At 39.0% G+C, this 26,506-nt stretch overlaps 1 protein-coding gene across 2 annotated transcripts; it reads right to left on the minus strand.

Annotated features, from left to right (window-relative positions):
• Window positions 1–630: 630 nt before the first annotated feature.
• Window positions 631–26,321, minus strand: mroh1 (maestro heat-like repeat family member 1). Of its 2 annotated transcripts, XM_072394716.1 has the most exons (45): window positions 26,221–26,321; window positions 25,412–25,510; window positions 25,121–25,266; window positions 22,604–22,735; window positions 22,342–22,504; window positions 20,575–20,673; window positions 20,195–20,346; window positions 18,901–19,041; window positions 18,581–18,673; window positions 17,778–17,856; window positions 17,282–17,395; window positions 17,063–17,136; window positions 16,799–16,921; window positions 16,393–16,500; window positions 16,148–16,292; window positions 15,949–15,989; window positions 15,302–15,443; window positions 15,115–15,167; window positions 14,790–14,897; window positions 13,521–13,640; window positions 13,279–13,401; window positions 13,041–13,187; window positions 12,284–12,310; window positions 11,155–11,277; window positions 10,964–11,043; window positions 10,523–10,664; window positions 10,285–10,380; window positions 9,829–9,933; window positions 9,419–9,554; window positions 9,016–9,128; window positions 8,640–8,792; window positions 8,504–8,560; window positions 8,149–8,246; window positions 7,830–7,995; window positions 6,588–6,757; window positions 6,345–6,482; window positions 5,410–5,524; window positions 5,070–5,216; window positions 4,910–4,976; window positions 4,596–4,717; window positions 4,174–4,323; window positions 3,927–4,061; window positions 3,598–3,700; window positions 3,327–3,392; window positions 631–3,228 (listed from the first exon to the last, which is right to left on the minus strand). In XM_072394716.1, the coding sequence occupies exons 2-45, from the start codon at window positions 25,431–25,433 to the stop codon at window positions 3,152–3,154; spliced, it is 4,911 nt and encodes a 1,636-aa protein (XP_072250817.1). In that variant the 5' UTR covers window positions 25,434–25,510; window positions 26,221–26,321; the 3' UTR covers window positions 631–3,151. The 2 variants fall into 2 exon arrangements, with proteins under 2 accessions (XP_072250817.1, XP_072250818.1); XM_072394717.1 differs by lacking the exon at window positions 12,284–12,310.
• Between the last annotated feature and the right edge of the window lie 185 nt (window positions 26,322–26,506).

Genomic DNA, 26,506 nt, shown 5'->3' on the forward strand with positions numbered 1-26,506 from the left:
CATTATTAGATCTTTGCATTTCTGATCTACTGTGTTGACGCAGTAATGCTGATACACACCGAGGTGTGGTGACATGAAACAATGACACACCTACTGACTCCTAGCTAATTAAAACATTTCTTCTTCTTCTTCTTTTTGACAGTGTTTTATCAGAACTTTTTAACAGCAAAAACAAACAACAACAACAAAAAAGGTTCTCAGAGGGTAATATTTTATTTTTTTTTAGCATATTTTGTTGCTACATTTGGCTTTTTCCTGGACCTGTATGGTCACAGCAAAAAGTGCGCTTCCTGTGGACATCAAATGGTTCTTAAGAACAAATTTAAAGATGACATGCAGTACATGTGCTGTGCAAATATGGAAGCAAAAGAAATGTTTAAAAAAAAAAAAAACAGGTGGGATTTAAAAGCTCATCTCTGAGCATTTAAAAAAGAAAAAAAAAGCTGATTGATCCATAAGTTTTAACAAGTAGTGTTCTACAGCTGTAAAAGCAACTTTCACTTTCACAAGCAGAAAAGGAGAATGAGTCCCACTGCAAGACCGTACATCGTTTTGTAAAAATGAAATAAAATTAAAAAATGAATAAAAATTAAATTACAGAATACCAAAAAAAAAAAAAAAAGACCAGTAAAACGTTAATAGATCGGTTTATTTGTTCATTTTTCAAACATTCTCTCACCACTCTTCAGGTGCTGCAGAACATAAAGTGACATGCAAACATTAACAACACATTTATCCTTTTAAAATAACCATACAGCGGTACCATCGTGTTAGATACACACAGACACATTTCACAACATTCAACATGTTTAAAAAGAAGAAAAAAAAAAATGAAAAATATCAATGGTACAAGATTTATAACTCATTTTAAAGCAAAAAAATATGACTAATAACTATTCATCATTCACCCTTGACCAGGCCATAGTGTTTAAAAGTACAGGAGGACATAAGTCCCCGATTGAAGAGCATGAATGATACATCTAATAGAGATCCAAGACCAGCCCGCGAGAAACATTGTGCAGAAACATTTGTGCAGCTGGAATACTTAAAAAAATATATCAATGAAAGCAGAACTATGGCTCCACTCAAGTTGCAGAGTGCAGCTCTCTCCAGACTTCACCTTTGATATTTGGAAATTAAATGTCATCATGTAATTAGATATTTGTGTGAAGCTTCGTCACACACGTATCTAGTTGTAAGTGAATTCTTGAGTTCCGGGCAGAAATGCATCTTGTGGAGCCACAGAGATTTGGCTGACCATCAAGACCTAATTAGTGCAATGTTAAAATTCAGCCGAGGCGTTCCTGAGATTTCATGGGAATGAGATGAAGACATGGAGGGATGACCTGAAAACAGAATGCTTCCAGCAGCCAACTGTTCCATAAAAAAACAAAAACATAAAAGCTGTGACTCACATCTGTTAAAGGATATTAGCTGAGGTTTGTCTGGAAGCTTTCAGAACAGGGGCAGCATGCCAAAACTTAAAAGTGCAAAAATTCATCTACTTACTGGAAAAAAATTAAAATGAGGACAGACGATTATTTAGCATCCATCTCTGATCGGCTTCAAAGTCCATCATTTGGAGAATTATTCAAGTCAAATGTACAGACCTTCTTAATACAACACACCACACAGACTAATAACTACAGGATGGTAAGTGACAGTTTCTGAAACACACAATCTTGAAGCATCTTACTGTCCAGTCAAACAACGCTGAATGTATTCAGCATATAAGAGACAACCATTAAAAGCAGGCGCAAAGTGTTACTGGAAGTGGTAACAGACATTTGGCACTGGTTTGAGAGTGGTTACACTGTGCCACCTCAGAACACTGGTAAGTATTGGCTTGACTGGCTGGAACTGGCTTGTTTAGAACAGAGTAAGTCGCATTACACCAGCCCCAACTCAAATAATTAAGACTAAATAATGTTTTCCTCTCAAAAATATGAACTGGTGCGTTTATTAAAGCGAACACAGGTGATTCTTGTGGCATGCTAGATGTTTGCACAGTGCACAGCTGAAGACCTCAGTCATAAATAATAGACCAGCCTAAATAATAGACTTTGTCTGGCTCTATGAGGTTCACTAAGGAAATAAATGTTACACCAGAATGTGCTCCGTGTGGCCACCGAGCTGTGATTTATAAAAAGCTTTTCTATGGTTCAATAATGTATGTGAAGGGCAGTGTATGGCACCCATAGATCAGAAGTGTACAACTACTATCCCTGTTCTGAACAAGCTAGTTCACATGTCAGCCACTGTAGGACTGTAGGGTAATGAATCCAGCTGGTTAACAAAGTAAAAGTAATTACTGACTAGTTATTGCTGGCTATGGTTTTGTTTAAATGATATGGAAGACTGGACACAGCTAAGCACAACTATAAACCTTCAAGTTTATTCACTCCAAATCTGGTATCCACTGTAAATTCTAATATTTTATATTACTGATGTAAACGTATCACTGGATCTTCATTTAGGTGTAGGAATAAATTCCAACTGACTGACTGGTGAGAGGGAGAATGTCCAGCACACTCAACACAAGCCAGCGACACAGGAGTAGTCTAACTGAGATTGTCTGAACCTAAACCTGACATCCACTGACATTATCACTAACACACACACACACACACACACACACAGACATGCACCCACACACCTCAGCTACCAGCCATAGGAAAAATTGAGATCATAAATCACGTACAACGCTCATGTGCACATGGAATGGAATATTTAAAGTTCTGATCCTCAAATGTGTTTTAACTTTTGGAATAATAATAAACTCCTACAAAAACGATGAATCTCACTGATAGAAGACTGTAACTCTCTGGCATTGTCAGAGTCAATAGTGAATGCTCCAAACACAGTCTTTGGTCACTAAAATCTAGTTAAGAATGAACACTTCAAGTAACACAGTCAAGAAGATAGATGAAGCTGCTAACTGCTAATTGCATCTTTACTTGTATGATAGAATAACATTAATCTATGTGATAGATGGCTTCCGACTCATTTTTTTCCCCGTCTTGTCCCATTTTGGCTTGACTGAACGTTGCAGTTTACTGCACATTTCAACATTAAAACTATTCTGCAGTGCTGACCAACCACTACTGTCTATAAGAAGCCATTCTGTTACGTGGGTGTGTGCATGTGTGTGTCAGTGAAAGTGTCCCATGGCCTCAGCAGCCTTCCCTCTCACCACAGGATCTGGATCTTGGAGCAGCATCACTAAACCTGTACACACACGCAGACAACAACACAATTAAAACCAAAAAACATTCACAATGACAACTAACACTTTTAAAGAACATGAAGGTTGTGCTTGACATTACCTTTAGTAATGGTGCCCATGTTGAGATGAGAAAGATGCTCCTGTTGAAGATTCCCCAGCAGGAACCCTGATGATGATGAGATATCATCATAATAAGACCAAAGAACATCGCGGGAGAGTGACGGACATATTGTGATCAGGATGCATGTTTGCTACTAATTTGATACAATATTTACGGTCAATTTGTTGATTTGTGAGCATGAGAATGAATCAAAACTATAGCCAGTGCTTATTGTGTGACCGATGAGTGAAGTTAAAAAGTGCTTTGGTACCTATAAACATGGCAGCTGCTGCTCTGACCTCAGGCCAGTTGCTCTTGAAGAACTGAATGACTGAGATGTGGTAAAAGTTCAGCATACCGGGAAAGTCCTGAATCTACAAACAACAAAAGGCACGCTGAGCTGAAAACAACCATCAGCTGTTCAAACATACAATGCACTGAATCCGTGTGGGTGATCTTAAAGAAAGAAAAAAATAATCTTTTTACTACTAGCATTGATATTACACAGCACCGTAAAACTAGTAAGAGCTCAAATGAAGCAAACAACCTAAAAAATTAATTCCTTTTTTCCCAAGACGGCACAATTAGGCTGCTTCTCACCAGATACTTAGTGAGGTCATTGATGAACTCTCCGTAGTGCAAGCTCTTGTCATCGTGCAGGTGGTTCTGAAACATGGCTGTGATCTGTTCTGAGCCCACTACAGGAGCACACACTCGCATTGCATACTTGCAAGCCTGTAATAATGACATGAGCGAGAAGAAGAAGAAAAGAAATCCATGTTTTTATTTTAAAGTAAGCTAATTCTACAACAAGAAAAAAAAAAAAGCTTGAGTGCCTTTACTGTACCTTGACCACCTGTGGGTTTGGGTCAACCAGATGCAACAACAGGCTGACCAGAACATTGTGGATCTGGTCTTTGAACACCGCTTCCCCTGAGCCAAACTTGGACAGGTTCCCCATCAGATGGATGGAAGCACAACGGATATCATCATTATCCTGGATGAGCACAAGAAGATGGTATTGTTGTTATTGCACGAGTCTGTGTAGACATTCAAGTCATGGTATTTTTAAGTTCTAAATTTTTAAATATAAGTCAACTGTATTGTTGACTCTTTGTTGGTTCTTGACGATTTTTAACCTCTCATCTGATTAAGCCTAAAACTCTTAGCTTCATGCATGTTTGAGGCTTTGTTCTTGGATTAACACACAAATGGATGCTTCGTTTGACAGCTATAAAATGTCGTAAATAACATTGACAGTAAACGTACACTTTCTAGAAATGGTTTGATCTTCATGAAGATATAGACCACGAGTAAATGGACATTCTTCTTGTCCAGGTGGAGGAGAACTTTAGACAGTCCGGACATGGCCTCGTGTGTAATCAGCTTACCTGCAGGAGAGACCAGAATTTTTCAAAGGAGCAGCATTTCTGCCAATGAAAATAAATCTAGAATGTCAACAATAAGTAATAGTAATGAGGTGAAACCTAGAACAAAAAGGAGAATCTAAGCTGGAGAATCATTGTAAAATCAGGTGAGCTTGAGCGCACATCACTGTGGCTTCACCTTTGCTGCTCCCTTACCTGGATCATCCTTCTCCTCCATTCCTGAACTCATGGCTGCCAGCAGCTCCTTGGCATATTTATTCACCTTCAAAGGAAGCGAGACACAGAAAGCTTTGAGTGACCTCACAGCTGGAGTGCATACAGTAGCACATGTGCACTTTTGTATATTTGTGGGTACCTTCTCAGGCGATCCCACTGCTATGTTGCCCAGTCCTCGTACAGCTAACATACGAACCGTGGGGCATGGATCTGATATCCTCTCCATCATGTTGTTCATTAAGACATCTATTAGCATCAGCTCAGTCACCACATGATGGTTCAACAGCTGGACTCAGGACATGACAAATAAAGACTGGTCAGTGCCATACATAATGTATTGATCTATTTCAGTTTTATACTTTTTACAACTCTATATGACCCAGGTGACATTAGTGAAAGGCATTAGCAGCTTAGATATGTCAGGTTGAGGGCGCATCAGATTAATTTGACTTTTCTCAGTGGTATGCTGTGTTTATCACCTCAGAGAAGAAGGCCGTGACAGTGATTCTCTGACACTCGTAGATGTTGTTCAGGGACGGACACAGACACTCCACGATTGCAGGCAATCTGGGACCAGCATGCTTAGCCATCGCCCTTATAGAAAAGACAAACATATTCACTTTTATAAGGACATTATTGTAATTGTTGAGCTGAAATATACATTTAGGATGTACTGGGATTTTGCAGTAGTTCCCTGTGAAGTGAAGTGCACGGTGTATTCAGCCACTAGAAAACGCCTTCAAACTGTAGGGTGCAGAAATGCTCAGTTCAAACTGTGAATGTGTGTAAGGAGAAACTAAATAACTATTGATCACTAAGTTGAATAGCAAGATCATCCATTAGTCATCGAGACTCATTTGAGTGTAAAGAGAGGTTGCTAAACAGTTAACATGTGTATTATCATTGTAATCACTGGTATAATTATTGTTGTGATTTAAATAATGACTGCAAAAATGAAAACTCTAAAACAAATTCTCTAAAATCTTTAGGAAAATAAACAACTGCTGACAAGCTAAACTGACTTTGGTTTGGCTAGCTAAGGTGTGGAACCAACATTAAAGTTAGCTTTGGGTGCTTAAGTTACAGCAGCAGCAGTTAAGAGGTATCTCAGGTGATGTGACCAGCATAATGCATGGAGGGAGTACGATCTACGTTAGCAACGCTGCATTGTGTCTCAAATAAAGCAGTTTTGTGAAATTAAGTTCCTTTAGCTGACGAGTTCTAAGCAGGAGGTCAAGGGTTACATCTATGCACACAGTTGAATGCAACACATCTACACTTTTGCATCTATATCCTTAGTCAGACGAGGTTTGAGCAAGAGCCAAAAGATGAGCATGATACGCTGGCAGTACTTAGCATTTTACACAGTTTAACATCCAAGTGGCTTGATGTTTGTGTGTGTGTGTGTCCTTACCTTGCTAATAATGTGATTCCTGTAACGTGTGTACTTTGTTCCTTCATTGCATCCCAAGCATCTTCTTCATCTAGTCTTTTCGTCACTTCATCTAACTGAGCTCGAGCTACCAAAATTCTCAGTGCATCAGCTGCTACCCTGAAACAGAAAACACAGAATATGATGGAACCATTAGCTCATATAAAACAGGTGCTTTCTTAAAACCAACTAACAGTTTACTGGACATAAAGCAAAGATGTTTACCCTGCTACATGGATGGAGCCCGCCTGTTTAGCGTTGTTGTCCTTTGGTGCCAAGACTCCGACACTTGCTCCCAGTCTGACAGTGAGACATGAGAAGAGCTGAGGAAACCGACTGACTGCCGGCTCCTGACTCTGACCGTTTAATAACAGCTCTCTGAGACCACATGTCATCTGAAAACAAAAAGCACATGAATCATCTATAATCCACTGAGTAAACATTTTTTTCATAGTGGTGTATCTAACAACTGTCCCAATAGCAAAACTGAACTAACTGTAGTAACTTCACCTTTGTGGAATTCTTTTAAAGTGGACATGACTTGATCATTTTCGGTCAATTCATTCTTAATCTTCAGTACCTCTAAATTAGCTTTGCACACTTTAATAATTCTGACAAATAGTTTGTAGTTAGCTCAGAACGACTGAGCGCATTCTCTCAGCGGAAGCCTCTTACTTACAGGATCTGGCTAAGCTGTCTTCTTATTGGTTGAATTCATGGAGGTTTGCTGAGACGGCGGGAGGGCAATGATGGTGGCCCATAAACGTGCACTACTACAGTAAATATGCTCAGTACCTGCCATTGTTTGTGAAAGTAATTCTGTGTTTCTGAGCAGTTGTAGAAGCAACAAATGGATGTTGAATTGTCTTGTGTATAAATTCATTAACACAAAATATCATTAACCACTTAGCTGCCTTTGCACACAGAGAACCCATTATGTTTGTGCTTCATTCATATCGCTAATGCTAACACAACGTAGACATTTGAAACCATCAGACTGGTTCTTAGTAACGAAACGGTTCTTTGTGAAGCGTAGTGAACAAAAACGGAAAAACAAACGGCATCCACTGATACAGACTCTTCGGGGAAGCTGAAAAGGTTCAACTTTCCCTCAACCAAAAACAATTTTCTCTTGAAGACATTTCTGAAGCAAAAACAAGGTACCATGCACTGGATTACACGTTCATGGGTGATAATTTCTACTTTTAAAATGCTAGCGGTGGATAATGTGCATGCTGTAGCTCCCACGAGGTGCGAGTAAAAACGGTCAAGAAAAAAAGTGTTGATTGGCAGATAAATGAGTTCCTTTTGCATAAAAACACTAAAACCTGCGTATATACACCTCTTTTTTTGTTGTTTTTTTAAAGCATAGCATGTCATTAAAGCATAGCATGCCATGCAACCTTTAAATCATATCAGAGTGCGTCTGAATATCATTGCAGTCAGTGACGAGTCTGTTGGACTTACAGCCAGTGGCTGACTGGTGGCCACCTTTGTTGCCCCTCCCCTCATCATTGACTCCTTCTTGTCTACATATGGCGCCATGACGACAAGCTTCTCCATCACCATCTCTATGATCTGACTGGCTACAATCGGGTCTGCTCCCAAAGCCATCCACATCTCACTGGTCCAACTACACAAAGAAACAAACAATCTGTACGTTTACACAACGCCCAGCAAAACTACTGGCAGCAATAAAAGTGAGACAAACTGAAGAATGTGGTGATTCAATTAATTTAATTAAACATTTTGTGACCATACGGATGTACATGTTTCTTATATATACCTGTCATAAGGAAGTGGTTGATGAACAAGTGCATTGATAACAGTCTGCAGATGCTGAGAAGCCAGGATTAGTACCGTCTGGCCCACTGCCACCCTCACCTAAACACAAATACAACAAAATATTTATTTAACTTTGACTTTATTAGTATTTATGTACAGAAAATAGATAAAAAGACATTTGCTGGGACCTGTAAAAACCAAGCAAATGAAGCTTGATAATGTTGTACAAACACAGCAAAAGAAGCCTCTAAATAGTTTCTACTATTCTAAACATGACAAAAAATGCAAAAACAACAACTGCTATTACATAATACATGTTGATAACGAATAATATGAGAAATGTACATTATTTTTACCTGCTCCTCTGTGACGCTTTGCAGACGTACATGTAGCACCTCTAGCATCTCTGGGACCTACAACACATGATGCGAAGAAATAAATTTTGACCTCAGATGCTCCAGCAAAAGTACTATGCAAGTGTGTGTGTGTTACCAGGTCTTGCAGTCCGCCTCCTCTGTTCTTCAGCAGAGTATTTAAGATGACTGAAGAAGCTCTGCAGCAGTTCGTTTGACTGTCCGCCAGCCCTTCAAACAACATGAACACCAGCGTCGTCAGCTGTGGCTGAGGCAGACGCTTACTCATCACCTGAAACAAGGAAGAAAAGATTCATTTAAGCACCATTGCACTGGAATAGTTGTTTTTACACCTCTTACTTATCATGAGCAGAATAAAGGCAAGCCGACAGAGAATTGTTGTAAAGAGTTGTTGATGTGAGCCAAAAAACAAAAGAAAACATTTACTCGGCAAAGACACAACAGTGTCTTATTATCATGTTACGATTTAGAACAATTGTGACGCCCACATGTACCTTGGTGAGGTCTGAGCAGGTCTTGTAAAGAACTGTGTGGTCAGGGTTATCTAGTTGATCTTTTAAAGACAGCAGATCTTCAACAGCTTCATCCTTATAACCCAACGAGAAGCCTAGAAAAGAGGAAAAATTTTAAACACAAATCATACCAACTCAGTGTCAACAAAGTTTAAGCTGTGGACTCGATATATGCTGTGCAACATTCTTTATAGATTAAGATTGTAATGTTGCCAAACCCTGCTCGTCATCACTTTTAAAGCCCATTATCACAGACAAAAGACAAGGTCTCATCATTGCCACGGCTTAACATCAACAAGGCAAGGCTTTCGTCAACAAAAAAAGCATTTCCTCTATAGAAAACTTTAAATCCTGAAAGGTTCAGGCCCCATGTGTGTGTGTTTACCTTCATATTGTTGCTGTATACAAAGCAGTGTGTAGATGCAGTCGACGGCAGCAATGCGCACAGCAGGGTGAGGGTCAGAACAGCGTGGAGACAGTCGGCCAAGCAGAGCTCCAAGGTTGTGAAAACACACCATGTTCTGGACAAAGATCCACAGAAAGACAACACAAAGTCAGTCACTACAAAGGCTAGTTACACCAAGCAAATCTAAAATATATAAGTGTTGTTAACACATTCTTTACTTTTTGTGTCAAATCACAGTTTTTTTTCCACCAAAAACTGTAAATTGTGCTGGTGAAAACATAAATGATTCTTTAGTAGATAGTAAAGGATTTCTTAGAATTCATGGCTGATGATATATATCGGCTATGTTTGATAATATTCACAATATCTGTGTTAGTGTCTCTGTGCACCTTGACGTTCAGGTTATCCAGGTAATAAGCCAGTATATGAGCAGTGGCTGCGACAGCCCTCTCCCTCTCGTGGTCCTGTCCAGAGCTCAGCCATGATTCAAGGTGCTGCAAATAACACACACCACAGCAGAAAACTCAGCTCACAAAATCCCATCATTACTTTTAAACAGACGTATGAACAATTACTTAAAACACAAGAGGGGGGCAAAGAGAAAAGGAAACATGGTTGTGGAACTGGTGTAGCCTCTCTGACCATTCTTCCAATTATGACTGAAATAAAATGTAGTTCATCTATCTTTAAAGTTCACCATTTTCTAGAAAGAAAACACTTTTTCAGGTTCCCTCAAAAGTAGACAGTAGGTTTTTTGTTTTTTTTTCAGCACAATGATGTCATCTAAACAGGCTGACGATAATAGATGCATTTATAAAATATCAAGCAGAATCATCAGGCCTCACCTTAAAGACACTCTGTAAGCCATCAGGTGTGGCGTCCCTGGCCAGCACACTCTTTAGGAGCTCCTGCAGCGCTGCCAAAGTGTCTTTGTACAATACCTGTAAAGATTAGCCAGAAAATATTAGTTAAAAAGTACTAGTATTAAAGGTGATGACTTGAAGATGCCATTCACTACACATTAGTGAAGCAGCACCTATATTCTGTGTGCTTGTGCGCACAGCTCGGCCTGCTTTATATTACCTTTCTCTGCTTTGGGTCAAGTATCTCCTCTTCTTTGGATTTCTCTGGAGTGTGCGTCTCAGATGGCAAAGAAAACACACTGTTCACACACACCTTTAGCAGATCAAAGCTCTCATTCTCGCTTAATGAGGGATCCAGGGGCCTGAGGCACTTATGGTCAAAGAAAAAAAAACAATAGAAACCGATCCAGTACAACATTGATGGCTAATCCAACTCTGCCAAGTGTTGGCTAATATCAGTTATAGCTGTCCTCTGCTGTGTGACTTTAAGATCCTATAACGTGGCTGTTGTGTGTTTTTTCAAAGGAAATCATCGTGAATTAGGCCTCTTGAACAAGGAGCTTCATGCGGAGCCTTTTGCACATATTACAAGAAAATGTTCTGTATTCTTTTCTATAACATGGCACAACAAATGCAGTTGTTTTATCAAAATGAAGGATACATAAGGTTGGCACAGGTGGTCATCACCAGATGGCGTACTGGGGTCCTCAATGAATCAGCTGTTTCTGATTTGATAAAATCCTGATCAGCAGAGACAAATGCAGGAAGAGATATCAGTAAAAATCATTTCACTTTCATAAATTGCTATAAGATTACACAGTTGGCTGCTACATGTTTAATCAAACGACTGACCAGCATCACAGTAATGAGCTCCTGCTTGCGGGAGAAGATGTAGCCTTGTTTCTTCACACACTCGCTGATGGCTTTGGCTATGAGCCCAACACTCTGGATCAAACTGAGCTTCATAGTGAGGTCCTGGATAAGGACAATACAGAAAAGTGGAGGTGCACAAAATAAGAGGCAGAAGACAGACAAAGGCTGAGACAAAAAGACACGCACACACGCGCATTTCAGGCAAGAGGCACTTCCCAAAGAGTCGCCAATGCAAAGAACACACTGCAGCTACGCCAAAGCAAAGCAATAAACAACCCCACATCACCCAGTTTATCAAACAATTTAAATCAATCCAAACATGATATTGTAGATTGATCCTCCATGCCTACGGATGGAAAGAAGTTTGAAATCAAAGTTGTGGGATTAGATTGTTACTACAGCAAAAAACCATCCACAGGCTCAAAAAGCTTCAGATGAGCCTAAAGCCTGGAGACACAAAATGTTAGAGATTAGCAAGAAATTACAAAAGCCCTTCCACACTGAGAGTGAGTCGTTGGTAAGAAATTTAAAAACAATCCACCTCTAAGCAACTAAAGACAGAACCAGTGAGTAGAATGTATTGTGAAGGAAATACAGAGACAGATCTGAAAGTGGATTTTTTTTATTCTAAACACAATCAGTGTAGAAATTTCCATCTTATAAGCTGCCATCTTTCAAGTCTTTGTGGGGGAAGTATTTATCATATATTGTGGGTAATGTACCAACTTGAAAAATTATTTTTACTCATCACAAAGAGCACAGCTGTGGTCAACTTGCAATACTGGTCCCAACTATTCCATTTCTGAGCAATAAAATGTGAGAAACTTCAATTATCTCTCCCCATCAGGGTTAGAAGATCAGCCGCTCTGAATCTTTATATAGATGCAGATGCGCAGAAGCTGGAAAACATTTTAGCTTCATTGTGCCAAAGCTTTGTTTTCTTGTCTTGGAAGACTTTCAGGTAAGTCTTTAGTGACCCCACCAGAGAGAATCAAATTAAAACAGGAGAATAAGATGAAAATGACCAAGAAAACAGGAAAGGATAAAAAAAAAAATAAAAAAAATAAATCAAAGAGAATTTCAGAGCCCTTAATTCCAGTAACGATACCTTTGTCTCTACTTTAATCCCGAGGACCTGTATGAAAAAGAGGTGACAGGGTCATGAGCTCAAACAGAATTGATGTGCAGTCCTGATTCCTGTAAGATTATGTTGTTAGAACTAATGTGCTTCTGGCTCAGTAATGGTGTACTTTACATTAATCATCACTTCCTTTATGAATATTTACTTTTATTTATTTATTTTTAAAAGTCTACATTACTGTATCAAGCCAAACTAGGAAATGCTAGTGAATGCTCACAGTTGGATTATCAGTTAAACTGAGAAACCTATTATGCATCATGTGCTGTTAGGTTGGTACTGAACTAAGTCAGTCACATGAGAAAGGTACAGTATGATGAGTGACAGCTGAAATTAAGCCCAATTTTAAATTGATATGCTGAATGGGATAAAATAATTTGAAACAGCTTCACTCTGAAGTAGGGAAAACTAGCAGTAACCACATTAGCTAAAAATGTCATGTGCTTGGAGTAGATTCTACAAATAGCCTCTCACGTTACAAAGGAAAGTCTATCTGAACCATACCAGGAAACTGACTGGATATTGTGTATAAGCTACAGCAGCAAAGAAATTAGTAACATTCAGGGATACAGTAGTGACAGTCACTAGTTCAAACGATAGGGGGATTTTAGCCTGCTTCCCATGCTCTGTGTTACTGTGAGGTAGTGTAGAAATCAGTCTAAGCTGCCGTCCTACATCAAGCGTCTACCATAAAATTCCCGCCTTGTTCTCTTAACCTTTACGTTACCTTGGTATTGAAGTGTTTACTGATGCAGCGCAGGATGTCCTGATCAATGCGGTTCAGTATCTTTTCTGGAGGTGCGTTCAGAGCCACGTGACCATAGCACAAGATTAACGTGCTCTTTACCTTCTCCACCTCAACGTCATTACGCTCCTGGAAAACAGGGAGCCAAGCCCTTTTCATGTAAACAATAAAGCACAGACACACCGGTTTCCTTTGAGATGTTTAATAACAGTTTTGGTACCTTGAGCAGGTTGAAGATGCTCTGGGACTTTTTGAAGGCTTCTGATTTGCCAAACTCATCCAGCTTGGTGAGCGTTCCTTCTAAGTGACTGTTAGCACACAAACCGATGCCCATTGCTACTCCCTGATACACAAAGATAACAGAAATCAAAAGTGGGATCTGAGTATAACAAACTATATCAAAATCAGTGACAGTGTTTTTTTCTTTTTCCTTTTTTAATGTAAGATATGTGGGTCAGGTACCTCTCTTTCAACTGCATCATTGTGCCGTGCTGTGAGAAGGATTTCCTGCAGTTGTTTCTTCACAACCTCCTTATTGAAACACTTCTGGAGAGTCATTCCTATGCATCGATACAGGAAGCTCTATATATGGGGGAAAAAATATATATATATAATTATTATGTGTGACCTATACTGCACTTACTAGTCCCACCCCACATTTCTGTTGTTGAACAAATATAAAACTAACTGAACCAAGATGTGACGGAACCTCAAACCTGACAATTTAACAAAGAAAAATTTAGTTTTTTTTCTTTCAAAAGAGGAAAATACAATTGTGCACAAATACTCAGCAACCATTACAGTGAAAAGGTATTCTGCAACTAAACAGAGAAGCTTTTTCCAAACTCATTTGTTAGTTTTTGGTGTTTTGAGGACAAATAACCAACAAAAAAAAAAAACCGGCCTAATAGCTGACATTAAAAATCTTAGTCAGACATACTGGTCGGCTAACTGGGGGTGAGGAAAGCTCTTTGCCAGTAACAGATACTTGTATTTTATCCATGGTTATTAGATTAGAAGAAACAGAATATCTCAATTCTATCTCTTTTACTCACATCCATGTCCTTGTCAGTTGTCGTCTGGCTCTTTGTTCATTAAATTAGCTGCAGCACCTGCATGATATTTATGTAATGCACTTCTACCAAGTCTCCCTGTCTGTACTTAAATCAGGGGGGGCAGAGAGGGACTCTCCTACACAAAAAGTAATAGTTTTTTTTAAATTGTTGCTCCATTTTTCAGTAGGGACTTTTTACTAAAAGCAGTAATGCAGCCAGATTTTTTCCCGATCCATTCATGATGAACTTCATCCGACGACAGGTGTATTGTTTTCATTCATAAATCTGACATTTAGAAAGGGCCAGTAAGTTTTAGCTTTTTGCATCGGATTGAAAAACAATAGACCGGTCACATTTGAAAGAAAAATTTCTGTATTTTTGACCATTCAAAGCCAGTTAAATCTCATTTGGGTCCAAGGTAATGAAGTTATTAAAAACTTATGCACTCTTAATTATGAGGTATTAATAATTCTAGACATTGAATTATCCGTTATTGCACGAGCACATATCCCCTGAAACATATTAAATAAAGTTTTATGGGTTGAGTTGAACAATGAGCATGGAAATAATTCACAATTCTAATAATTGTGGGATGATTAGTTTAGACATGACTTGCATAAAGTCCTACAGTGATTCAGGCTCATTACGGGATCTTACAGAAGCACAAATGACTTACCTTCTCCTCTAATGCATTGTTATATGTGGAGAGGTATCTTGTTGCCTCGGCTGCCAACTGACACACCCACTTGTCATCGTCAACTGTTGTCAGGGTTTTAGACAAGAGCTGTGGATGATTTCAGTCACATTCAGATTGACAATTCACTAATTCAAAACTCATGCAGGTATTTTCAAAGGAACTAACGAAGCATAATCTCTGGATAAAGATGCCTCTGTCGTGTCCAAATCTACATAAAAAGTCAAATGACCATCATTTTGTCTCTGCACACATAAACAGAAATGATATTCTGAACACATTACTTTAATATTCACAGAAAGCACACCTTCAGCAGCTTTTCATCCCACTGCTTCTTATCCAGACTCTCTGCCGTCGACTCTGGAAAGAACAACAACAACAGGGTCTTCTACAAATGCCGACTTGGATATAAACTCGGTTACAGAAGAAAAGCTACTCTTTTCCTTAAGCCTTCACCTCACTGGAATAAACATTTGAAAAGATCATTTCCTTACCCTCTAGAACAGAGAGCAGAGGAGGTATCTCTTTCTCCCAGAGTACCTCTGTATTGGGGTGGATGTTGTTGCTGAGGATTTGGAGAAGCGAGAGGGAAGGAGCTCCGTGACATCTGTTGTTGAAAGGGAATGCTGCATTGACCTTCAACAAATCAACACAAACCATAAAGACATTTAGTCAGATACCAGACATGAATGATAGACATCATTTATACAGTATTCATCGAAGGAAAAAACAACGGCATTAAAACAATATGACTTGAGCTGTATAATGTGTTGCCGTTTTCTTTGCTCTGGTCTGACCATTAAATCAGTTAAACGAATCAAAACTGTGACCGAAACAGTTTTAGAGGGAAAAAAGAAGAAAATCAGGCTTGAAAGCCGATTAACTACGTAAATATTGGATGTGCAGTTGGAGATTATTTAACAAGATAAATAAACATTGCAAATCGTTTTTTTGACATTTGATTAGAATCCATTCCACCAGCCAGTGATTACACAGGAGGTTTATGGGGCCTTTATTCTGCACAGTAGATGCAGAAGGACAAGCTGTTCATCTACTGCTTCTAGCAGAGTGGCCGATATTTGTGTTTAGTTTTACATGAAGCCACAAAATTTATCATTAAGTAATGTGTGAATTCACTTACCAGCAGTCTGATCATTAGCGTTTGAGGAGATGGCAGATTGACTGACAGAGAGAGAGAGGAGACATTTAATACGAAATCAATCATTCAGAACAAAAGAAATAATGTGGTAATAAATACATTTCAATCTTTTCAACAGCTGTGAAATCCACTGCAGCATGGACCTGCACATTAGATTACTCTAGCAAACTAGTCCACCAACCTTCCTGAGTAAAGTCTATGTGGAAGCTGGGCTCCTGGTTATTTTTCTTCTTGTTCCCCAGCACTGTAAGACTTTTGCAGAGAGGAGTAGTTGCATTGCTGTACTGTGAGGGTGTTACATAGTACAGCAGCTTGGGCCAGAGTACCTTCAAACAGAAAAAATGTCTCTATGTTAAGTGTCTCAGAAATTACAATCCATCTACAGATGAGACAGGCAAACAGTCTGGTAGATAAGCAAACATTTACATCAGCTAGTCGTCCAACTGTGGTGGTCAGGAGATGAAGAGTGTTGTCACACATTGTCCTTAATGCCTCATTAGTCACCTCCTCTGGATCAGTGAGCCTCTGGCCTCGCTAGAGACAAACAGTGAAAAGCAGAGATTGGAATAGAAATATACTCAGCTACAGCCCTGAGTTACACTTCAACTGTACGGTTATTTTTGCTTTACCATACCATGCAGTAGCATGTGTCTGCTTGCATATTTATTGTCTTCCATTTTTGCTTTGGTTGATTAGAAATGACTCTTTCGTTTACCGTTACCTTCCTGTGTCCCACATACACATATTAACAAAACTTTGTCTATCAAGAAATTCCACACAAATCGTGAAATGAAAAAGAGAAAAAATAAGAAATAAACAAAAGACATTTTACCTGATATGTGTCAGGTAAAGCACAGTTTTGTACAATGAATCGAACCAGTAACTCCCCTCCCTCTAATTCCAGGTAGCCGTGATGAGCCATTGCACTGATTACTTGGATCACGCGCTTCTTCACCTACCAAACAGAAATATACAGAGTCAGATATTTAGAGAAGTAAAAAATTACACAATTATCTATACGACTCAGAGAACAAAAACTAAAATAAAAAACACTAAAAGAAAGACTTAAATAAAAGTGTGTTTACACTTGTGTTACCTTGTTACTGTGGTCAGCCATTGGCTGTCTGATGCTGGCCAGGATCAACAGCTTTTTGCTCTCCATTGAAGAAGCTGTAACACACAAACACAGATAAAAAGATGAAAAAAATGATCATATAGAACAATATCATCTAATATGAGAGCACAGTCACAGATAACGGTTTATGTGGTCAATTAGAAATGGTATATACTGGGGTCAGTTATCTTATTTGCTCACTGGAAGAGTTGATGAAGTGACGAAGTACAGCCAGGGAGCCCAACCTGCTCCGTTCATTACTGTTCTCCAACCTCTGAAGAACAAACATAACCAGCCTGTCTGGGAAGGAGTTAGCTAGAGGGAGAGGAGTGGAAGTATTATAAAAAAAGGATTCAACATTAGACATGCACAAGTTGCCACAAAAATAGTCATAAATTACTAAAAACACAAAGACAAAATGTGAAAAACAAGTAGGACAAGGGGGGAGGGAGAGTGTCACAGTTAACATAATTATCTTGAGTAGAAGACGAGTCCAACACACTAATGCATGATCTCATTACAGGACTTGTGACTCCATAGAACTGCAACAGATAGAGCAGCCTGGTGCTGTTGGACAAAGTGTTTGAACGCTTGACTCGGTTTTCACATATTTTTCATATGACTGCAGACATTTAGAATAAATAAATAAATAAATAAATAAATAAATAAATAAATAAATAAATAAATAAATTGGTACCGAGCAAACTGAAGCAGCGCAGGACCTCGTTGTGATTCTTGACAGTAAGGGAGTCACTGTAATCTACAGGGGCAGACACCTGGGGGAGCCAAGGGAAGCGTTACATAGTTTTCAGAAAGAGTAATTAGATTTAATGAGCACATTGTTGGAAAAAGAATGCCATTCAAACAGTAGATTATGCTCAGACACATATGGTCTCACTGTAACTTCCCGACTTAGTTTTATGTATTAACAAACAGAAAGATTGTAGCATAAATTGTGTCTTAGGGCAAAACATTTTTACAGACATTTTCAAAGTGTAATAACATGACTGCAGCAGGAGAGATAAAGTAAGAGCTGTAACAGGTTCAGCTGTCGCAACATTTTGGAGAGATACTCTTCCCCTGCAGGCAACCTGAGATCACAACACACATGAATAATGTTGTGGTAAAGTGTTGCAACACTCAAGCGTTGTGCAAAGTGTCAGCTTAGTCACAAGTTCATAAAAACATTTGACTACAGAGACTTTGTCATTTGACATAACCACATGGAACAGTCTAGTCCACTAACCCAGTCACAGATGAATGCTTTCACTATGGTGAAAACTCACCTAAAATAAAAGTAAAACATCCTTCTACAACACCCTCTAATACCTCTACACCAACATATGATCCAGATCTTTGACCATCACTTGTTAAACCAAATAGACTTTCACAGTATTCTACACCTTCACATGTTATTATGAGTATCTGTATCACGCATTAGCCATTTGGTTCACTTAAGTAAACCGGCAGTATCCAAGTCATGATGTTCTTAAAGCATACCTGCTGATGCAGTGCGATGAGAAGACCATCCAGTTGTGTCTCCAGCACTCTGCTGCCCATGTTGACAGATGCATCGAGGACTTGGCATAAGCTCTGGTCAGATTAAAGACATACACTGCTCAACCTCAAGTATCAGCCAAATGTTTTAAACCAAAAGCCTTGTTCAGGTATGTGATAACTGATAGAAATAAGAGAAGCACAACACATAGTAGCTTAGAGATGAAAGGAGAGTGATGGTCTTCTCTCTCTTTACACAAACTATCCACATAGCAAACCCAGAACAAACAGACCACTGCACTGATGAGGTGTACCGTACCCACCTTACTAATTACATAGTGCTCGTTGTTTTTCTTGTACAGGGACAAGATGGCTGGGATGATTCTTGGAATCTGCTCCTCCAGTTTATCGCTGGCCATCAGATGACACATAGAGCCCACTGCCTCAGCCACTGTCATCCTCAGCTGAAAGAAACAACGACATGCAAGATATGAGGTGCACGACATGAATGAGACGAGATGACGTGCTACAGAATAACCGACTTTAATATCTAGGTGTGTACAGACAGAACAAGTCAAAAGGGGAAAACCGGGCTTTAAAACAGCTTAAAATGGTAACTGCAGGAAAGATTTAAACCCCAACACGACGCATCGCCAGTTTTGAGAGGGTCAATTTCGGTCAGACTGTCATGTTTTTATGCATTTCAAAAGTTTTGGTAATGTGCTTAGTGAAAGTTCTGCCACCATACAAGTATAAAGTCTGCAGAAACTTCTTACTGCGGATGTTGTTCGAGTGAACCAAAATTATCTGTAATGAGCACCACAGTGCCCTCTATTATGCAGCATTACGTCACTCAGTGGACAGTTGATATAGAATCAGAACAAACACTGGTTACTAGATACTAATGTTCATGGGAGGATTAGAATTCTCTATAAGTTTCTCATTCTGAACATAGAAACTAATGATTTCAGTAAGTTTTGGAAATGAGAGTGATCTGCAGTGGGGAAACTCAAAATATCAAACTTTAAAAAAAAAAAAAAAAAAAAAAAAAAGGCCTTCTACTTACTGAACTAGCTTGAATACTGGATGAACATGTGATCTCAGGCCAAGGTAAGTTTGCATTGGGACCATAGGGACAAGTCACAACCAAAGTTTAGGAATGTCCGTTGTCCCTGCCAATATTTGATAATATTCTAATATAACTTTTTTTTTTTTTACATAATGCATTACCTATAATATTTTTCAGTAGAGTTAAGCATTTGTAGAGAACTATTTTTCCGATGTGGCATCTCATCGCAATGTTCAGTGTAACCTGCATTGCAACAAGGTTAGATATGCTGCCATTGATTGGCTGAAGGTCAGCCCCTCTCGTCACCGTGCTCCCGATGAAAAGACGTGCTGTGTGGCAGAGTAGCTGGAAGATGCTGGATTGACGGTAAAATATCAGACTGGGTGTTGCAGAAAGTCACAAAATCATGAAAGTAAATCTTCACATTAATATTTCGGAGTGTCCCTACCAAACTTACGCCCTTGCCTCAGACCAATTATATGTCGTGCATGGATGCTGGTGTTTCAAACCATCTTGCTCACCCAATTATCAGCCTACAGTGACTTTACCTTGAGCTCCCTGCTTTGTAACCAGGTATTGAAGAGGATGTCAAAAGCAGCATAGATTTCACTGGAAAATGTGTCTTTTCTGACTGTGGGATCTGGAGCCTTGTCCAGGTTGGCCAAGTACTCCAAAATGCTGTCGCTGAAATGACACAGGGCTGGCAGGAGAGACGCAAAACAGGGCAAATGAGAAAAACGTAAAATTATTATTCAAATAAAAGAAGGAGAATTTGCAAATACTGAAGTTACTATTTAGTTTTCTTTGTCCTACCCTTATAAATGATATATGGCAATATTCCTGAAATTCAATCAAGTAAAAAAAAAAAAATACAAATACCCACAGGTAATGTTTTAGTTTTCATGGAAGCATGCTGGAAGGTTCTTACCAGAAGAAAAGACCCACTTCATGTTGTCCTGTTTGGCCATGCCCAACATGGGCAGCATGGTGCCGAGAATAGCATTCAGGAATGGTACCATCCCATAAACTAGACAACAAGAGAGAGAACTTGATTAAGTGCAATTAACTGATCTACTTACGCAGTTCCATCTTCCCTAAAGTAAGGTAGCTTACAGATTTTTTTTTTTTATGGTTTTGTTTTAGTTTTTCACAAAGAGTACGATATCAGTATGACATGGTGAAATAACATTTTTGTGTTTTGTTTTTATACACACACACATTTATTGAAATAACCAGGTGAATAAATAGTATCCTAAAATCATAGTACGTCTCAAAACAGTTTAAACAGACTTCAGAGCATGAAGGCGGGGTATTTCCTGCAAGAAGTGGCTTAATATGACAATATATCATAATATGAGTGTATAAAGTGGTACTTATGCACAAAGAAATCTTTTGCCTGCACATGCCATTTCTAAACAGGTTAAACAGGTTCGGCTTTTTCTTTGTCACTCAATACTTACCTTGTGACCAAAAGGTGTAACTCTGGTATTTAAGTGTTTTTTGGCTTTATTTGTGTGTGGAACTACAGATCCTATTTCCAGGATTGGGAAATTTTATTAAGTGTAACAAAGATAAAATTAAAAACAGACAGAAGATTAAAAGAAATTAATTTCAGCATTATCACGGACCAACTTCACTGTACTGGATATCAATAACACACAAAAACAAATTGGGCAACAGAAATGTGTTACATCACCTTTTTAATCATTTGAGAACTGAGGAAACTAACTGTTGCCATTTCACAAGAGCAACAAGTGTGTCCAGTCTCACGAATTACTAGATATCAGCTGCTCAGCAGTCTGTGGCTGTTGTTGTTGGATTCTCCTCTTCATAATGTGACACACGTTTGTTTTTTGTTTTTTTAAAGTCATGCAGAATGTGGTCTGACCTTTACCTTCTGAAATAACCACTTAACCACCCCGTAGAGAAGCTGTCACATTGATAGAAGCATATGTCTCTCCAAAGCTCCAATGTATGCCTCTGTATCAATGGCATCTTCCCACATATGCAGGTCATCCATGCCACAGGCACTGATGCGCCCCCAAACACTTGGAACAGCCTTTACAGTCTTTTTAAACTTTGGCACATACTGTAGAACCCAGCATCCATTTTTTGTAGAAACACCTGAAGCATGGACTGACCTGACCACTTAACACATGTCCACTGTGTTATTTCTGCGCAGAGTTGAAACAGGAGTTTGTCCTTGTGTCATACAGTTTCAGGTTACAATTACAGATGCAGTGTTGGTCTGTGGTTTTCAAGATACTCCTGAGCGCATGTAGCTACACCGATTGTGGTGGCATGATTTGTTTCTCATGCAGTGCCACTTGCACGCACTTCCAACAGTGGATTCAGTCCTTGGCCTTTATGGACTGGCATTTTCTTACTCACTTCCTCCAGGGATGCCCAATCCTGGCATCCTCACCTGTCAGCAGTTGATCTGCCGATGGTAGAATCTGCCAGAACTATGTTCATACTCTTCCAACCTCTTTTAAATGAGTTGCTGGTATCAAAGTTTTTTTTTTTTGTTGTTGTTTTTTAAACATGTTTTAAATACAATGAGGTTTATCAGTGAAGACACTAAAAATTATTTCCTTTGTACTTGTGCCTTTTACATAAACATTGCAAATTACAGGATCAAGTTTTTGCCCTACTTTAGAAAACACAAAAACTTTCCTGGTTTATAGTTTCTTACCATTTGAGTCAGAGAGGTTGGCTAGAGTTTGGACCACAAAGAAGTGAGGTAGGATTCCTGGCTGAAACTTGCTTAGTATCTCCTCCATGATGTCATTGATGTGCTTGTTTCCCACAGCAACCAAGATATTACTGGCTGCCTGCTGCCAGTCAGGGATGACCTCCTGAGTCAACCAGGGGCAAAGAACAAAAGTCAAATAAATGATCCAATGTGTGTTTTCTCTTCTAGATAAAAAATAATAAGTAAAGTTACATAATTTTACCTTTGATCGGGTCATTTCATCTGAGGCCAAAGAGATAATACTCTTTATTCTGGGAGCACTGATCTCCTCTATACTGGAGCTGACAATAAGCTCAATAGTCTGAAGTATCACAACTCTGTGGCTCACTACCAACTTCAGGAGGAAGAGAAAATTGAGAAAAGGAGAAAAATGGAGAAGACAAAAATAACATGCAGTTAGAAATAACAGAGCAAAGTTGAACATCTCAAAAATGGTACAGCAATTATTCATCTGCAACATAAAGTTGCGAATCTACTGCTTCCTCTTTAAATGATAGAAACTGATTCTCACAGACAGAAATGCAACAAGGAAAGGGACTTTTCGAGTGTAATATCGCTGATATTTCAGGACATTTCCTCAGTGCCATAATGTAATCAAATGATCAATAAAATGAATCAGTGTATGAGAGAATAAGAGGATGCTGCAGCATTTTATATATATATATATATATATATATAGTCACAATACGGTTACACAGATTTCAAAACCAGTTTATGATCTTTTTCACTTTAATTTCACTTTTAATTAGATCAAACATAAAACAAAAGGAAAATACTTTCAGAACAATATTTGACAAATCTTTTACTCAAAAAGAATTTGCTCACAAATTAAACTTTTCAACTTTGCAGCTGTCAGAGAAAGTAAGATCTTGTTTTGTTTTGTGACAGTCTGAAACCATGGTTACTGTGACATGAGCAGCACAAATAACTGTTTCCCTGTCTCTCTTCAGTGTTTCCCCGAGGTATCTCTGTGACAGAAACTCACAAAAATAAACTTATTTAAAGGTTATTTAGTATAATTGTGGACCTCGTGAGGTGTATTCCAGGAAAGAGGTTTAAAGAAAATTTAATTTGTTAACCCTGAGATGAGAGAAACTTTTGGTTTGTCATTCAAGAAGATGTACTATAATGTCTGATTAAATAACCATGTTGACATGATGACAAGAATCACTTCTTGCCCTTTTAGTGTGATGCAGCTGCCTGATCCAGTTGTGGTTCCTCATTCTTACAACTGACATCAAAACCACACATAGAGTCCATTAAATTACAGAAGTTAACATTGAAGTCGTGGTTAGATATTCATTCCTAGAGAAGTTACCTAACCGATTTTGTGATGAAAGGACAGTGTCCAGCAGATGTGACTGGGACAAACAAACCATTATCAATCTTTATGTGATTAACACTGCACTGATGAAACATTTTTGTTATACCACATTACATCTGAAATGAAGCGATTATTTGTGAGTGAGGATGATTATGGAGCAGCTGGATTAACTTTTAATATTCTAAATGTTTAAAGACAAATGTGATAGTCTGCTTTGGAGCACATTCATTTTCATGTAGCGCCACAGGATTCAAATGGGGTCTTTGCTCTGTATGTACCTGTTGCCATGGTGAATAATAGTATTTGGAGCTCCATTGACGATAGCTTTTTTTCAACACCCATTCAAGAACTTAAGTCCTCGATTACACCAGTACAGATACTTGCCACTTTTGCCACTGAAAATAATTTTTTTTTTTATTTATTTATTTATCTTTTTTTTTTTTTTTTTAACTTTGACCAGGTTGAAGATATCTAAAAAGTTTGCTTGTTGACGCGTTATCCAGCTGTGCCGTTACCTGTGTGGTGTTACATAAGAGAATTCATTCTCAATGTTATTGGCATAACGGCCAATACCATGAAAGGAACTGCCTGTGCCAAGCTTGTAAGCAGGACTTTTTACATGTTTGCTCATAAATGTAGAATTATTTACCAACTATACAGAGAAACAGAGGCATCAGATGTCTGTGAAATCACTGCGACATAAAATCAACCAAAAAAAGCTGCAAACATAGAAGGCCACCAGTTTTGGATGAGACCTTATTAGACCTTCAACTTCTAGAACTACAATGAACTAGTTGTTTGTGTAAAGAATTTTGGTTGTATTTGCCAATAAGAGGAAGACAACTGTAATAAGATCCCCTCTCAGAGCTGTCAGAAAAGTTGTACGCTGAAGTGTTTCGCCATAGTGGGTTAATTCTATTGAACTTACACTGATCAGCTGTCCTAGAGGCAAAAACCAAAGACGTTCTATAATGAGGGTTCATCAACTTAAAGTCTATCAAATGTTCTTTCTGGAATCCTGCTTTATGCAATTACTTAAAAGGACAGTTTCATCAGAAAGGACACTGATGGATGACAAATGCAGAACTACCAATGGAGTACCCACACCCATTGTGCACCGTAACAGCAGTCACCACAGTTGAGTACTGAATGCAACTATGAGGTGTTTTCATAGTCCTCTTGAAATGTAATTCCAACAATAACAATGTTAGTAGACACAAGAGTTGAATGGCAGTACCAGTATTTGCATTGCTTATCAACCTATAAGAACTAAAGTATTTGCTCTGTGCTCTCTACAGCAGCAGCCACAGGTAATCGCATTATGTTTTATCAGGAATCCTGAGTTCTGCACCAACGCTAGATGTGAAATTACCCATTTGTAGTGTGAGGTTTTACCTTAGGATGTTTCAGGAGGTAATCCTGACATATAGCTAACACTCGGTCTGGCTGCTGTTTTCCAAGAGTCAACACAGACTTTCTGACTTGCTCCTGGACTTCTGCGTCTTTATCATTGGCTGCATCCAACAGAGCCAGAGTCACCTCTACATGAACACACATAATGAACATAAAGAACAGAGAACATACAGTAAAAAAAAAAAAAACATTGGCTCGTCGGCTATTGAGACACCTATGAAGCAAAGCGATTCAACACGCATTGCTAATCCTTTAGAAGAGGAAAAGACTCACGTTCTACATCAGTGTCATCCATGTTGGACAGGAAGACGACTGACTTCCCGGAGCCAGTGAGCAAGGATGGGACTTTTCTCCTGGGCTTTAAAGATAAAGCTGAAAAATTAACATGAATATAACAGACATTATCAGAAAGTGCTACTTTAAGTTGACATTTTCTAATTCATTTAAGCCATTTGTGTAGGCATTCCTACATAATTTTACAAATTGAGTTGTGCTGGGATATTTCAAACATCCTGATCGAAAACCTGCACACACTCATAAACGCCATGTGACGTTTCCATTAACCTGCGTGGCAGCTTCCCTTTGGGACTTCTAGTGTTAACCAAAATCATTGAGACACCACTAACACTATACTGAGTAGTAACTGCAAGTTTTCGCAGTCGGTTTAAATTAACTGAGCTGACTGTCACACCAGTTTTCTACCACTAACTGGTTCACATCATCATCAACTAAGAATACAAATAGCAAACTCATTCAGTCACTAATGAGGTTTTCGTAGACGAAGAAAATATGACACTAATGACATACACACTTTACGGTTGTAACCAACTTAAACAGCCGAGATAACGTCGTCGAGGGTCAGGCTTATCGTTTCCCAATTAGTTTTTGACTCGCTTCGGCGGTTATGCTGATGCAGTGAGCTAACCAATTGACAAACGCTAGCATGCTAACCTAGCAACCGCTGCTACGGAAGAACCGCTAGCCTCCTCATTAAGCTTGCTAATAGCCTTGCTAATAAGGCTAACTCAGGTTTACTAACACACCGGCGTCTTGAGAGCCTCCAACAAGCAATAACTTCTTACCACAAGGCTACTTCTCGTCCTGGTTTGTGGGACAGACAATGTCACAGCTACGGTTTGCAGTGTGAGTGAGTGGCTGCAGGTGTAAACACGCCAGGTCATGTGCTTCTTGTCAGCAGGAACGCATCAGGCTAGGAGGGGGCGTTCCCACCGCACAGCACTGAGTCACATAGAGCTGCTTCTACACGGCTGCGGTCGGCGATCATACCTGTGAGCATACCTTTCTGTGAGGGGTTTAGTACTATATTGGCTATATTGTAACAAGGCTAAATTAAGGCTATATTGTACC

This window comes from Leuresthes tenuis, unplaced genomic scaffold (assembly GCF_036924035.1).
Source record: "Leuresthes tenuis unplaced genomic scaffold, fLeuTen1.0.hap1 SCAF_10, whole genome shotgun sequence".
In the NCBI taxonomy this organism is placed as follows: Eukaryota; Metazoa; Chordata; class Actinopteri; order Atheriniformes; family Atherinopsidae; genus Leuresthes; species Leuresthes tenuis.

Bases quoted from the DNA above. Each gene is read 5' to 3' on its own strand.
- mroh1 (XM_072394716.1), bottom strand. From the start codon at position 25,433: ATGGATGACACTGATGTAGAAC. The intron at 9,129-9,418 runs GTAAACACACAC...CCTCTTTTCTAG, and splicing joins TATACAGCAACAATATGAAG to GCTTCTCGTTGGGTTATAAG. The intron at 4,718-4,909 runs GTAAGGGAGCAG...TCTCTCCTGCAG, and splicing joins GGAGGAGAAGGATGATCCAG to GTAAGCTGATTACACACGAG.